The sequence below is a fragment of the Nycticebus coucang genome, chromosome 1 (genome assembly GCF_027406575.1).
Source record: "Nycticebus coucang isolate mNycCou1 chromosome 1, mNycCou1.pri, whole genome shotgun sequence".
Taxonomy (NCBI): domain Eukaryota; kingdom Metazoa; phylum Chordata; class Mammalia; order Primates; family Lorisidae; genus Nycticebus; species Nycticebus coucang.
Window position 1 is genome coordinate 195,950,244 of NC_069780.1, and position 13,070 is coordinate 195,963,313.

Sequence of the window (13,070 nt, forward strand, 5' to 3'; positions counted from 1 at the left end):
AAAAAAAGCTAAGGTGTGATTGCTCAGAAAATTCCTCTTATGCCACTTTCTCTAAAGATGTGCTTAAAATACCCTGAATAGTACCACTAATAGCTAGTCTACTATCCTAAGAAACCTAAGGCCTTCCTGAATGAAGAAGTGCTCCCTGAAATTCTTCCAGTATGTGAAGACTACCTATTTAACCTAGATTCTTTTGCCCCAAGAATCCAATTCAGTATGTCTGTTCTGGTGGGAAGGCAGTTTACCTGCCTGGGAAGGCCCTCTGTGACAGAGTGGTCACAGCTAACATGAAGATACTCAAGGTCAACTGGACACTGTGCACGCTGAGAGAACATACAGCCCATCCAGGGGCTGAAGCCAGGCGCAGCCCAGGACCTGGGCCTGAACCCTGCCCCCACTCACTACCCATAGGTACATGGCCATTCCTGATGGGATGGTCACAATTGCTGCCTCATAGCTGCCTGAGGTCATGGGGGCCTGGGGGCACAATGTCCAGTGCCAAGCATAGTAAAGCTACCTAAAAAATACCAGCCACATCTCCTCTGGGTGACATTTTCTTTCTCTTCATATCTTCTGTATTGAAGTGTACAAATTCTCTACTACCCCGTTTCCCCGAAAATAAGACATCCTCCGAAAATAAGACCTACTTATAGGAAAGATAAGACGTCCCCTGAAAATAAGACCTAGCGCATCTTTGGGAGCACACCTTAAAATAAGACACTGTCTTATTTTCGGGGTAACAGGGTATCAGTAGCTACCAGTAAACAAACAAAGCTCACTGCTAAAAAATGAAGTTTACTTAATTTCTCTGCAGCAGTGATAAGAGGGAAAAAAAAGAAATTCCAATACATTACTTAATATTGTTTTCTATTCATGAAACCATGCAAAATTAAAATAAATTATCATTTCAGCTGCCATATTTTAAAGGATTTCAGAATACTTCCACCACTGCCTCATTTTTTAATTGCTACCATACATCAATCCACACAGCAAGTGGCTCATGTTCCCTTAAAATATTAAGTGACAAAATCTCATGCTAAAATGCAGAAAGGATAATGGATTTTTCTAGGACTCTCTATGCTATAACTTTATTTTTATAAGATTAACTGTTATAGTTCACTGCTGAGAAAAAAACCAAACTTGGTGTTGCCAGAGGCTGGAGAGATTACTGCTGGGGGTCTCCTACCCAGCTGCAGACTCTGTACAGGTCATGGCACTTCTGAGACCCCAACCACCCTCACCTGTGAAGTGGGCAACAATGCACCTGCCGCATGTGCCCAAGAGGGAGTAATCAGCCCACGGTGAGAGCACAAAACCAGCCTAGCACTGGGCTGCTCACTGTGACACCGACAGAGCATCAGAGATGCCACCACCACAACAGCACTCACATGACAGCACTCTCATCACCATGATGCACTCACACCACCACTCACACTCCCACCATAGCACTCACATTACCACTCACACAACAGTACTCACACCACCACAACAGCACTCACACCATCACTCATCACCACTCACACCACCATGATGGCACTCACACCACTGCACTACCACTCCCACAAAAGCACTCACACTACCACTCATGCCACGACAGCATTCACAAAACTGCAACACCACTTCCACTCCCACAACACCACTGCACCACCACTCACACCACCACTCCCACTCCCACAAAAGCACTCACACCACCACTCATGCCATGACAGCAATCATATCACAGCACCACCACTTCCACTCCCAAGACAGCACTCACACCGCCACTCACGCCACAACACTCACACCATGACAGCACTTATACCACCACTCCCACAACAGCACTCACACCACCACACACCCCCCCACAACTCTCACACCACCTCATCACCATGACAGCAGTCAACACCACCATGACAGCATTCACACCACTACAAGCTGGGCCCTGATCTCAAGGACAAGCCCCCAATAGGTGGTCCACAAAGAAGACCTTCATAAGCCAGAAAGCAGTGCCCGTGGGCATGGACACCCAGAGACCAGCACTGGCCTGACTCTGCAGTCCCAGGATGCAGGGCCATACCTCCTGTGGGTGTTTAGGACCCAGGTCAGCAGGCTCACAATCTCGTTGGCTTCTAGGTCCTCTGCTGCGAGCTCCTGCATCCGTGTGCTCAAGGCTCGGTGGTACATGTTCAGGAGGTTTTTAAAGATCTCATAATGGGGAGGAAAACACTGAACCATCAGGTTTTTGGCAACGATGAGGTCATCCAGCACGTATTTCCTGACGATCTCCAGGTGGCGGACAAGCCACATCTTGTCCGATTCCCTGGTGTCTGCCTGTGTGCCCTCGATTCTGGTAGTCACAGTTCTCTCCAAGATGGCAAACATTTTCTCTTTCCAATTTTTGGGCCTTCCAGGAGGAACAAAACCAGTTTGCTTTTTTCTGTCAAGTATACGCCTGTCAATTTTTTCTTCCCTTTCAATGATCCTGACAACTGAGACCAGTAGGGTGGGGTCACGGCGGACGGTGACTAGCGACCTCTGCAGCACCATCCACAGCTGCTTGGCCAACTCGTCGGAGAGCCCCTGCGTGCTGCCAAAGTAGCTGTGGATAAGGGCCATGTCGCGCGTGTTCCCACTGTCCATGCGGTACTGCTCATACATCAGCCCGTCCCGGGAGCACTCCAAGTCCATCAGCTTGCGGTGGGCTTGCAGAAGTGCCCCTTGCTCAATCAGGTCCTGGGTCTCCCTCACAATCTCAGGCACTAGGAGAAAGGTACAAAAGGGATACATGAGAAAAAAAAAAAAAGTAAAACATAAAAGTTTACGTGCAGGATTCTGAGCAGATGGCAGGGTGCAAAGAACCAGGGAGCTTGCTCCCCACCCGGACAACCACACGGGCATAATCTACCTCACACGACCATTTTGGAGCTCTGGAGTCTGTGGAATGATAGCAACTTTCAGAGAAGGCACAACTGATAAACTGTGGTTAATTTTGGTTCATTTTGGCTCCCAGCACAATAGCAGCAACCCATCCCTCACCTACTCCTGGCAGGCAGCTCAGCGGGTGCCTTGGAGCAGCCAGCAAGAGCTGTGATGGCTGGGCAGCACCCTATCCTGCATGAACCTGGGATCTGTGCTCTGGCCACTAGCAGACACAGGTTGGTAGATGACACTGCACCTCCCCACACTGCCATAGGCCCTCCTTGCCTGCACTGGGCTGCTCACAGCCTACAGTGACTTCCCCAGCACTGTCTTCTTTTTCCTCTTTGATAGCCAGATTATTTAAGAATGAAGGCATTCAAATGTGACCAGGTAAATTACAAAGTGAGCATACACAAGCAAAGGCAAGGCTCAGACGAGACCCGAGATGACCCTGCATTTACACTTCAGTCTGACCCCAGCACAGACAGTCTACAACTCAGACACAAAAATCAGCATGACCCAGGGAAGGGACAGAAGTCTGGTATTACTGTAACTTCAGTTTTTAACTCATCTTTTTATTTTATACATGATTTAAGACACTAACACATTTAAAAAAAATAGTCTAAATGCTAGTAGTACTGTAACCTTGGATTGCAACTCCATATTTTGTCTTATACATAATTTAAGAAACTAATGCATTATAAAGATCATTACTCTGTTTTTGAACATAGTGTATAAAGACGTAATTCTGAGAAATCAACAAACAAAAGGTGGATAGGAACAGAGCCCCCCGGGACAAATTTTGTGTTATGAAATTACACTGATATGAATTAAAAATGAACTGATATAATGGTAGATATTAAATGCACTTTCCCTGGTAATCATGAAGAAAAGAGCTGTAGAACATATACAAAAGAAACAAGAAGGGAATTAAAATGTTTCACTATAATAAAACTCCTAAAACACAAAAGAATATGGAAAATGGAACAAATTCCTAGAAACACAAAAACTATCAAGAACTGAATCACAAAGCAATGAGAAATCTGAACAGAGCCATAACATGGAGACGGAACCAGTAATCGAAAATCTCCCCAGAAGAAAAACTTTGGCCTAACAGCCTCACTGGTGGAGTCACCAAAACTTAGAAAAGAACACCAATCCTTCTCAAACTTTCCCAAAAATGAACTGGAAGGAACATATCCTAACTCACGCTATGAGGCCAGCTTATCCTGCTACAAAGACACTACAAGAAAAGAAAGCTATAGATCAACAGCCTAATGAACATTGATGTGAAAATCTTCCATCAAAATACTAGCAAACTAAATTCACCAGAAAACCGACCAGCAACTTTTAATTCACCAAAATTAAAAGTATTATATATCATGACTAATTGGGATTATTCCTAGAATACAAGGATGGTTCAACAAATGAATATCAATTAATGTACTACAGTACTTTAACCAAATGAAGGACAAAAATCATACAATGATTTTTAAGTGGTACAGAAAAAGAACTTAGCAAAATTCAACACCCTGTCATGATAGATAAAAAACACTCAACAAACTCAGAACAGAAAGACCTCAAAATAACAAAAGCCATATATGAAAAACCGACAGCAAATATCACAGTCAATGGCAAAAACCAAAAGCTTACTCTAAATCAGGTACAAGGCAGTACTATTCAACATATTACTGAAGCAATATAGGCAAGACAAAGAAATAAAAGGCATCTAAATTGGAATGAAAGAAGTAAAACCTCACAAGTATAACAGAAATACCTATCCCCACAAAAAGTGATGAAGGGAGGTCAGTTAGAAAAACTGTTAGAATAAACAAATTCAGTAAAGTAGCAGGATACAAAAATAAACACACAAAAATCAGTTGCATTTCTACACAAGGTCTGGCAATTAAGTTTGTGAACTTATCCTAGAAAAAGTGCTACATACCTCATTGTTGAATATCTCTACGGTCACCTTCAAAGTACTCCCCTTGAGAAGCTATGCACTGATGCTGGTGACGAGTCCACCCTTCAAAGCAATTATGAATTCTTTTTCTGGAATGGCCACCAGAGCTACTGTCGTATTACCCTTGATGTCCTGAATGTCATCAAAATGTCTTCCTTTCAATATTCTTTATTTTCAGATAAAGAAAAAAAGTCATTGCGGGCCAGGATCAAGAGAGTAGGGAGGGTGTTCCAATATACTTATTTGTCTATGGGGTAAAAACTGCCTCATAGACAGTGCCATGTGACCTGGTGCAGTGTCATAATGTAAGAGCCATGAGTTGTTGGCCAAGATTTTCAGTTAAGATTCCTATTTCTCTATCAAGGTTTACTTGGTCTGCTATGCTCTTCACAGTCAGCCAATGATTCTGATGCACAATTTGACAAATTTTTGTAATATTTTTGTCAGTTCTGCTCATTATTGGCCACCCTGACCTCTCTTCATCAGAGAGGTGGCCAATTCTCTTACTTCAGAAAAATGTTTAATCCATTTGCACACTGCCATTTTCTTCATGGTATTATCTCCATAAACTTAGACTAACATGTCCCTGATTTCACTTCCACTCTTGCCACATTTAGTAAGAAAATGATGAATGTTTGTTTGTTGTTCTAATTCACTCTCTGACAATCTCCCAACAGCATACAAAAACACTCAACAATAACGAACGCCACTCAGCAAGACACTGTCACTCATTGACACGAAAACAACTGTGAGGCACTGACACACCAGGGTTATGAAACGTCACTGCGCTGTCTATACAGTGCTGCCAAAGCAAGTGCACAGTGGCAAGTTCATGAACATTGTACACTGACAAGAATATTTTAAGAAAAACTGTTCCACTTTATGGTATCAAAAAGAATAAAATACTAAGAAATCACCTTAAGTATAGAGGTAAAAGACTTATACAACAAAAACTACACAACATTGCTAAAAGAAATTAAAGAGAATAAATGGAAAGACATTTCATGTAGCAGATTAGAAGACTTAATACAGTTAAGATGTCAATACTATCCAAAGCTATCTACAGATTCCATGCAATCTCGATCAAAATCCCGACATCCTTCGTTGCAGAAATAGCAAAATCCATCCTAAAATTCATATAGAATCCAAAAGGACTTCAAATACTCAAATAATTATTTAAGAAAGAAAAGAAACAAAATTGAAGATTCTCACTTCCTGATTTAACTTACTATAAAAGCTACAGTAATCAAAACAGTAGGGTACAGGCATAAAGACATATAGATCCAAGGAACAGAATGGAGACCTCCAAAGAAACCCCCTATATATGACTGATTTTTGATAAGGGTGCTTGAGATCATTCAATGGGAAAGGAAGTCTATTCAACAATTGGGGCTGGGAAAACTGGATATCCACATGCAGAAGAATGAAGTTGGACCCTTACCTAAACACTATATAAAAATTAACTCAAAATTTATCAAGGCTGGGCATGGTGACTCATGCCTGTAATCCCAGCACTCTGGGAGGTAGAGGCAGGTGGATCACGACTATCTCAACAACAGCAACAACAAAAACAAAAAACATCCAAGGAGCAAGATGGCGAATGAGTAACAGCTTCTTTGTAACTGGGCAAGGTAAGACTGGGGAGAGAAGACTCCAGGCATCTCTGGCTGGTGGAATCTGACCAGAAACATCTTGTTGGAAACACAAGGAGACAGAGACAGACTTCTGGACCCCCTGAGGAGGACAAAAGCAACAGAGAACTGGCAAGTGGTTGCATGTGTTTGTTTAGTTGGAGGCCACACACAGCTGTAACTATAGCAGCAGCAAGACTGCAAGCAGGGAAGGCCTTACATGTGGGCTGTTTTGTTTTTTTTTTCAGACTTGGGCACTTGGTTGAACTACCTTGGGAGAACTTGGGCGAGTGTGGACAACCTCAAGCCATGTCTACGGCCCCATACTGAGCCGCTGAGCCTGAAAAGAGCTAATATTGTTTGGATGTGGGCCACCTAGGCAGCCACTATGGGAGAACTGTCCCTGCAGGCTCCACCCTCAGGGTCGCAGCGCAAAGATCGTGCCAGGAGACCTTGGGTGAGTATTCTAGTGACTGAGTAGCCCAAAGGCGGGGACTGAGATGCTAGGGAACAGCCGAGATTTCAGTGTTTGGCAGTAACAGAGCTGCCTTATAGCCTTGGCCATAAGGAGCATAGAATGAGACGGGTTTTGGTGCACTGGGTAAGGAGGCAGCCACTTCAAGAGAGATCCCAGTGACAAGTGCATTCCTAGGAAAGCTTCTGCTTAGCCAAGGTTAATAGTTTAAAGTGTCTTTTAAGCAGGCTGAGGAGAGATTTAGGCTCTCAACCCTGTGGGGTTTGAGAAACCAACAGAGGCCTCCAGTCTCCATTTCATACAGCTGTATCAGCATTGTGAATAACATCTCATATCCCAGAAGACCACCTGTTGCCCAGAAAATATTTGGCAAGATATATATACTGCTTTGTTTTTTTTTTTGTTTGTTTGTTTTTATTTCAACATTTTCCTTGTAGATTTTTTTCTTTTTCTTTCTTCTCTTTCTTCATTTTTCTAGTTAAAATATAATTTTCCATTGTTGCCTTCTTTAACAATTAGAACTTCATTTTTGCTAGTGTTTCTGCCCCTATTATTTGGGTTTTCCCCCAATTTTATCCCGTAAGGTTTTTTGTTTGTTTGGTTTGGTTTGATTTATAGTATTTTTGTTTTCCTCTCTACTTGGTGGAGGTGGGGTACTGTATCTGAACAGGCTGGCAAAGAGCTGCTGAACTCAAGGAAACCATCCAACCCAGCACCCCCAGAGGTTGGGGGTTTTTAAGGTGTGGGTCAAAGTTCCCTATTGTACACCTATATTACTGTCTCCCTCTTTCTCTGCCTCTCTTTTTATCAATATTCCCTTTTACTCACCCCCCTCTCCTTTCTTTCTTTTTTTTAATCTTTTTTCCCTTCTTGTTCTTCAATCTTCTCATCCTTCTGGTTCTGTACCAAAAGGACTCATCAAAACCTTACGACACAGGCACGGTAATGTAAAGAGCAAGAGGAAGTGAAAGGAAAATTAGGGCAAAGAAACAGATATAAGAATACACTCATGAGGAAGAATCAGCAGAAAAGTCCTGGCAACATGAAAAACCAGTCCAGATCAACCCCTCCCCATCCCCCAAGGGACCGTGAGGTAACTACTGCAGAGGATTCCACCTATAAAGAAATGACAGAAGGGGAATTTAAATACAGATGATGAAAACAATGAAGGAAATTGCTGAGAAAGTGAAAAATAACCAAAAGGAAATCCAAAAAAAGAATCAAATAAGAACAATATGAAGAATATAAAAAGGATCTAGCAGAGCTGAAGGAATTGAAGGAGTCAATTAGGGAACTTAAAGATGCAATAGAAAGAATCAACAACAGATTACACCATGCAGAAGAAAGAATCTCAGAGGTAGAGGACAAAGCTCTTGGGATAACTCAGATCAGTGATTCTTAACCTGTGGGTCGTGAACCATAGGAACAGTATTAAAGGGTTCTGGCATTAGGAAGGTTGAGAACCACTGACTCAGATAGTTAAAGAGGCAGAAAAGAAAAGAGAGAAAGCAGAACATTCATTGATAGAATTATGGGACTTTATGAAACGTTCCAACATACGAGTTATAGATATCCCAGAAGGGGACAAGAATGCCCCAGAGGAATGGAAGCCATTCTAGAGAATATTATAAATGAAAATTTCCCAAATATCACCAAAGATTCTGACACATTCCTTTCAGAGGGATATCAGACCCCAGGTCGCCTCAACTCTAATACAGATTCTCCAAGACACATGGTGATGAACCTGTCCAAAGTCAAGACAAAAGAAAAGATTTTGCAAGCTGCCAAGAGTAAGCGCCAATTGACCTACAGGAGCAAATCCATCAGGGTGACGGCAAACTTCTCTAATGAAATTTTTCAAGCCAGAAGACAATGATCATCTACCTTTAATATACTTAAACAGAACAACTTCCAGTCCAGAATTCTATATCCCACTAAGCTAAGCTTTAAAAATGACAGAGAAATTAAATCTTTTACTGATATACAAACATAGAGAAAATATTGCCAGAACAAGACCAGCTGTACTGGAAACACTTCAACCTGTTCCACACACTGACCGTCACAATGGACCACCAGCAAAGCAAGCACCCAGAAAGTAAAGGACAGAACCTAGCTTCCACAATGATGCAAAAGACAAAACTAAGCAATGGACTTTCACAAAATAAGATGAATAGAACACTACCACACTTATCAATTATCTCAATAAATGTTAATGGCTTGAATTCCCTACTGAAGAGGCATAGATTAGCTGATTGGATTAAAACACAAGCCATACATTTGCTGTCTGCAGGTAACACGCCTAGCCTCAAAAGACAAATTAAAACTCAGAGTTAAGGGTTGGAAGACAATTTTTCAGCCAAACAGAATCTAGAAGAAAACAAGGAGTTGCAATCTTCCTTTCAGATACATGTGGATTTAAAGCAACTAAAGTCAAAAAAGACAAAGATGGTCACTTCATATTGGTTAAGGGGAAAATACAACAAGAAGACATTTCAATTCTAAATATTTATGCACGCAACTTAAGTGCTCCCAGATTCTTGAAACAGACCTTACTTAACCTGAGCAATATGATATCCTATAACACCATTATAATAACAAGGGACTTTTAACACTCCTCTCATAGAGGTTGACAGATTCTCTAAACAGAAATTAAACAAAGATATAAGGGACTTAAATGAGACCCTAGAACAACTGTGCTTGATAGATGTATATAGAACACTCTATCCTAAAGATAAAGAATATATACATTCTTCTCATCGCCCCATGGAACATTCTCCAAAATGGATCATATCCTAGGACACAAAACAAACCTCAACAGAATCAAAAGAATTGAAATTTTACCTTGTATCTTCTCAGACCACAAGGCAATAAAGGTGGAACTCAACTCTAACAAAAACGTTCAACCCCACACAAAGGCATGGAAATTAAACAACCTTATGCTGAATGACAGTTGGGTGTAGGAAGAAATAAAAGAGGAAATCATTAACTTCCTTGAGCATAACAACAATGAAGACACAAGCTACCAAAACCTGTGGGATACTGCAAAAGCAGTCCTGAGAGGAAAATTTATCACTTTAGATGCCTACATCCAAAAAACAGAAAGCACATCAACAAACTCACAAGCCACCTTATGGAATTGGAAAAAGAAGAACAATCTAAGCCTAAACTCAGCAGAAGAAAAGAAATATCCAAAATTAAATCAGAGATTAATGGAATTGAAAACAAAACAATCATTAAGAAAATTAATGAAACAAGGAGTTGGTTTTTTGAAAAAACAAATAAATAAACTTTTGACCAGACTAACTAGAAATAGAAAAGTAAAATCTCTAGTAACCTCAATCAGAAATGATAAAGGGAATATAACAACAGATGCCACAGAGATACAAAAGATTATCTCTGAATACTACCAGAAACTCTATGCCCAGAAATTTGACAATGTGAAGGAAATGGATCAATATTCGGAATCACACCCTCTCCCTAGACTTAGCCCAGATGAAATAGATCTCCTGAACAAACCAATTTCAAGCACTGAGATAAAAAGCCAATAAAAAAATCTCCCAACAAAAAAATGCCCTGGTCCAGATGGCTTCACACCAGAATTCTATCAAACCTTCAAAGAAGAGCTTATTCCCATACTGCAGAAATTATTCCAAAAAATTGAGGAGAAAGGAATCTTCCCCAACATGTTCTCTGAAGCAAACATCACCCTGATACCCAAACCAGGAAAAGACCCAACTAAAAAGGAGAACTTTGGGCGGCGCCTGTGGCTCAGTCGGTAAGGCGCCGGCCCCATATACCGAGGGTGGCAGGTTCAAACCCGGCCCCGGCCAAACTGCAACCAAAAAATAGCCGGGCGTTGTGGCGGGCGCCTGTAGTCCCAGTTACTTGGGAGGCTGAGGCAAGAGAATCGCTTAAGCCCAGGAGCTGGAGGTTGCTGTGAGCTGTGTGAGGCCAGAGCATTCTACCGAGGGCCATAAAGTGAGACTCTTATCTCCACAAAAAAAAAAAAAAAAAAAAGGAGAACTTTAGACCAATTTCACTCATGAATATAGATGCAAAAATTCTCAACAGAATCCTAGCCAATAAATTATAACTTATCATCAAAAAAGTCATGATCAAGCAGGTTTCATCCCAGGGATGCAAGGCTGGTTTCACATATGCAAATCCATAAACATTACTCACCGTATTAACAGAAGCAAAAACAAATACCATATGATCCTCTCAATGGATGCAGAAGCATTTGATAAAATGCAGCATCCTTTTCTAATTAGAACACTGAAGAGTATAGGCATAGGTGGGATATTTCTTAAACTGATCGAGGCTATCTATGACAAACCCATGGCTAATATTTTACTGGAGTAAAACTGAAATTTTTTCCACTAAGAACTGGAACCAGACAAGGTTGTCCTCTATCACCATTACTATTCAACTTAGTGCTGGAAGTTCGAGCCAATAAAATTAGGCAAGACAAGGAAATTAAGGGCATCCAAATGAGCAGAGGATTTCAAACTCTCCCTCTTTGCTGATGATATGATCTTATGCTTAGAGAATCCCAAAGACTCAACCACAAGACTCCTGGAAGTCATCAAAAAATAATAGTAATGTCTCAGAATATAAAATTAATGTCCAGAAGTCAGTAACCTTTGTATATGCCAGTAACAGCCAAGATGAGAGGCTAATTAAGGACACAACTCCCTCCACCATAACTTCAAAGAAAATGAAATACCTAGGAATATACCTAACAAAAGAGATGAAGGACCTCTATAAAGAAAATTATGAAACCCTAAGAAAGGAAATAGCAGAGGATATTAACAAATGGAAGAACATACCATGCTCATAGCTTGGAAGAATCAACATTGTTAAAATGTCTATACTTCCCACCCAAAGCAATCTACCGATTCAATGCCATCCCTATTAAAATACCAATATCGTACTTTTAAGACTTGGAAAAGAGGAGGAGGGTGGGGGTGGAGGAAAGGAAGAGGAGAGAGAGGGAAGGAGGGAGCGGGGTAGGGTCTCGGTGTATGACACACCTTTTGGGGACAAGGCACAATTGTAAGAGGGACTTTACCTAACAAATGCAATCAGTAAAACTTGGTTTCTTGTACCCTCAATGAAACCCCAACCAAAAAAAAAAAAGTTTTGATAGAGATATCAAAACATTAAGAAAAAAGAAAAAAAGCATCTGCACACATACTTCAACACAAGTGACCTTAACGACATTACGCTCAGTGACGTAAGCAAGTCACAAACAACAAATGCTGTGTGACTCTACTTACATGGGGCACCAGAACAGCCACAGAGACAGAAGAGCATGGAGGGAAAGGGGAGTCAGTATTTACTCGGTACAGACTTCCCTTTCTGCAAGATGAAGACTTGCAGAAATGGATGGTGGTGATAGTTGCACAACAATATAAACGTGTTTAATTACCACTGAACTGTACGCTTAAAAATCAGTAAGATTGCAAATTTTGTTATGTATTAATACATTTTATCACAATAATGAGGGGGTTGTATGCACAGCATTATTGAATTATCAGCAACATGGAAAGTCTGAAGGGAGCCAAACAACCACTCTTCCAAGTGAAAACCTACCCAAACAGAAACTATGTATAGACTTATAGACTCATCTGTTCACCAATGGAAGAAAATTATTTTCAACTGCTATGGAAGCAGTGCTTGTGGCTCAAAGGAGTACGGCACCGGCCCTATTTGCCGGAGGTGGCAGGTTCAAACCCAGCCCCAGCCAAAAACTCCAAAAACAAACAAACAAAAACTCACACTCAACTGCTATGGAAAATACATTAATTCTGGTAATGTAACATTTTGGTCATCAGGCATTAGTTTTACAAGACTGAAAGGAAATGTAGTGAGTCAAGAGAAAATCATAGGAGGAGGGAAACAGCAAGAGAGATGATAGATGAATGTCACAGAGGAGACCTGAGTGCACGGACTCTTTTCTGATTCCAGGCAGTCAAGAGTCACCAAGAGGAGCAGCTTCCTGAGCACACACTTCAGAGGGACACAGACCGTGGGCCCACACGTGGCCCCACGCACCATGCCCTTGGAAGATAGGCAGGCACAGACCAGTGGTCCAAGGCAC

The 13,070-nt window shown here is 41.3% G+C and overlaps 1 protein-coding gene across 2 annotated transcripts in view; it reads right to left on the bottom strand.

Moving 5' to 3' along the window:
* EXOC3 (exocyst complex component 3) overlaps positions 1 to 13,070 on the bottom strand; it is a 32,032-nt gene that overhangs the window by 12,389 nt on the left and 6,573 nt on the right. For both annotated transcript variants that reach the window (XM_053593810.1, XM_053593820.1), the window contains exon 4: positions 2,057 to 2,738. In XM_053593810.1, the coding sequence (XP_053449785.1) occupies positions 2,057 to 2,738 (682 nt within the window). The remainder of the gene's footprint in view (positions 1 to 2,056; positions 2,739 to 13,070) is intronic.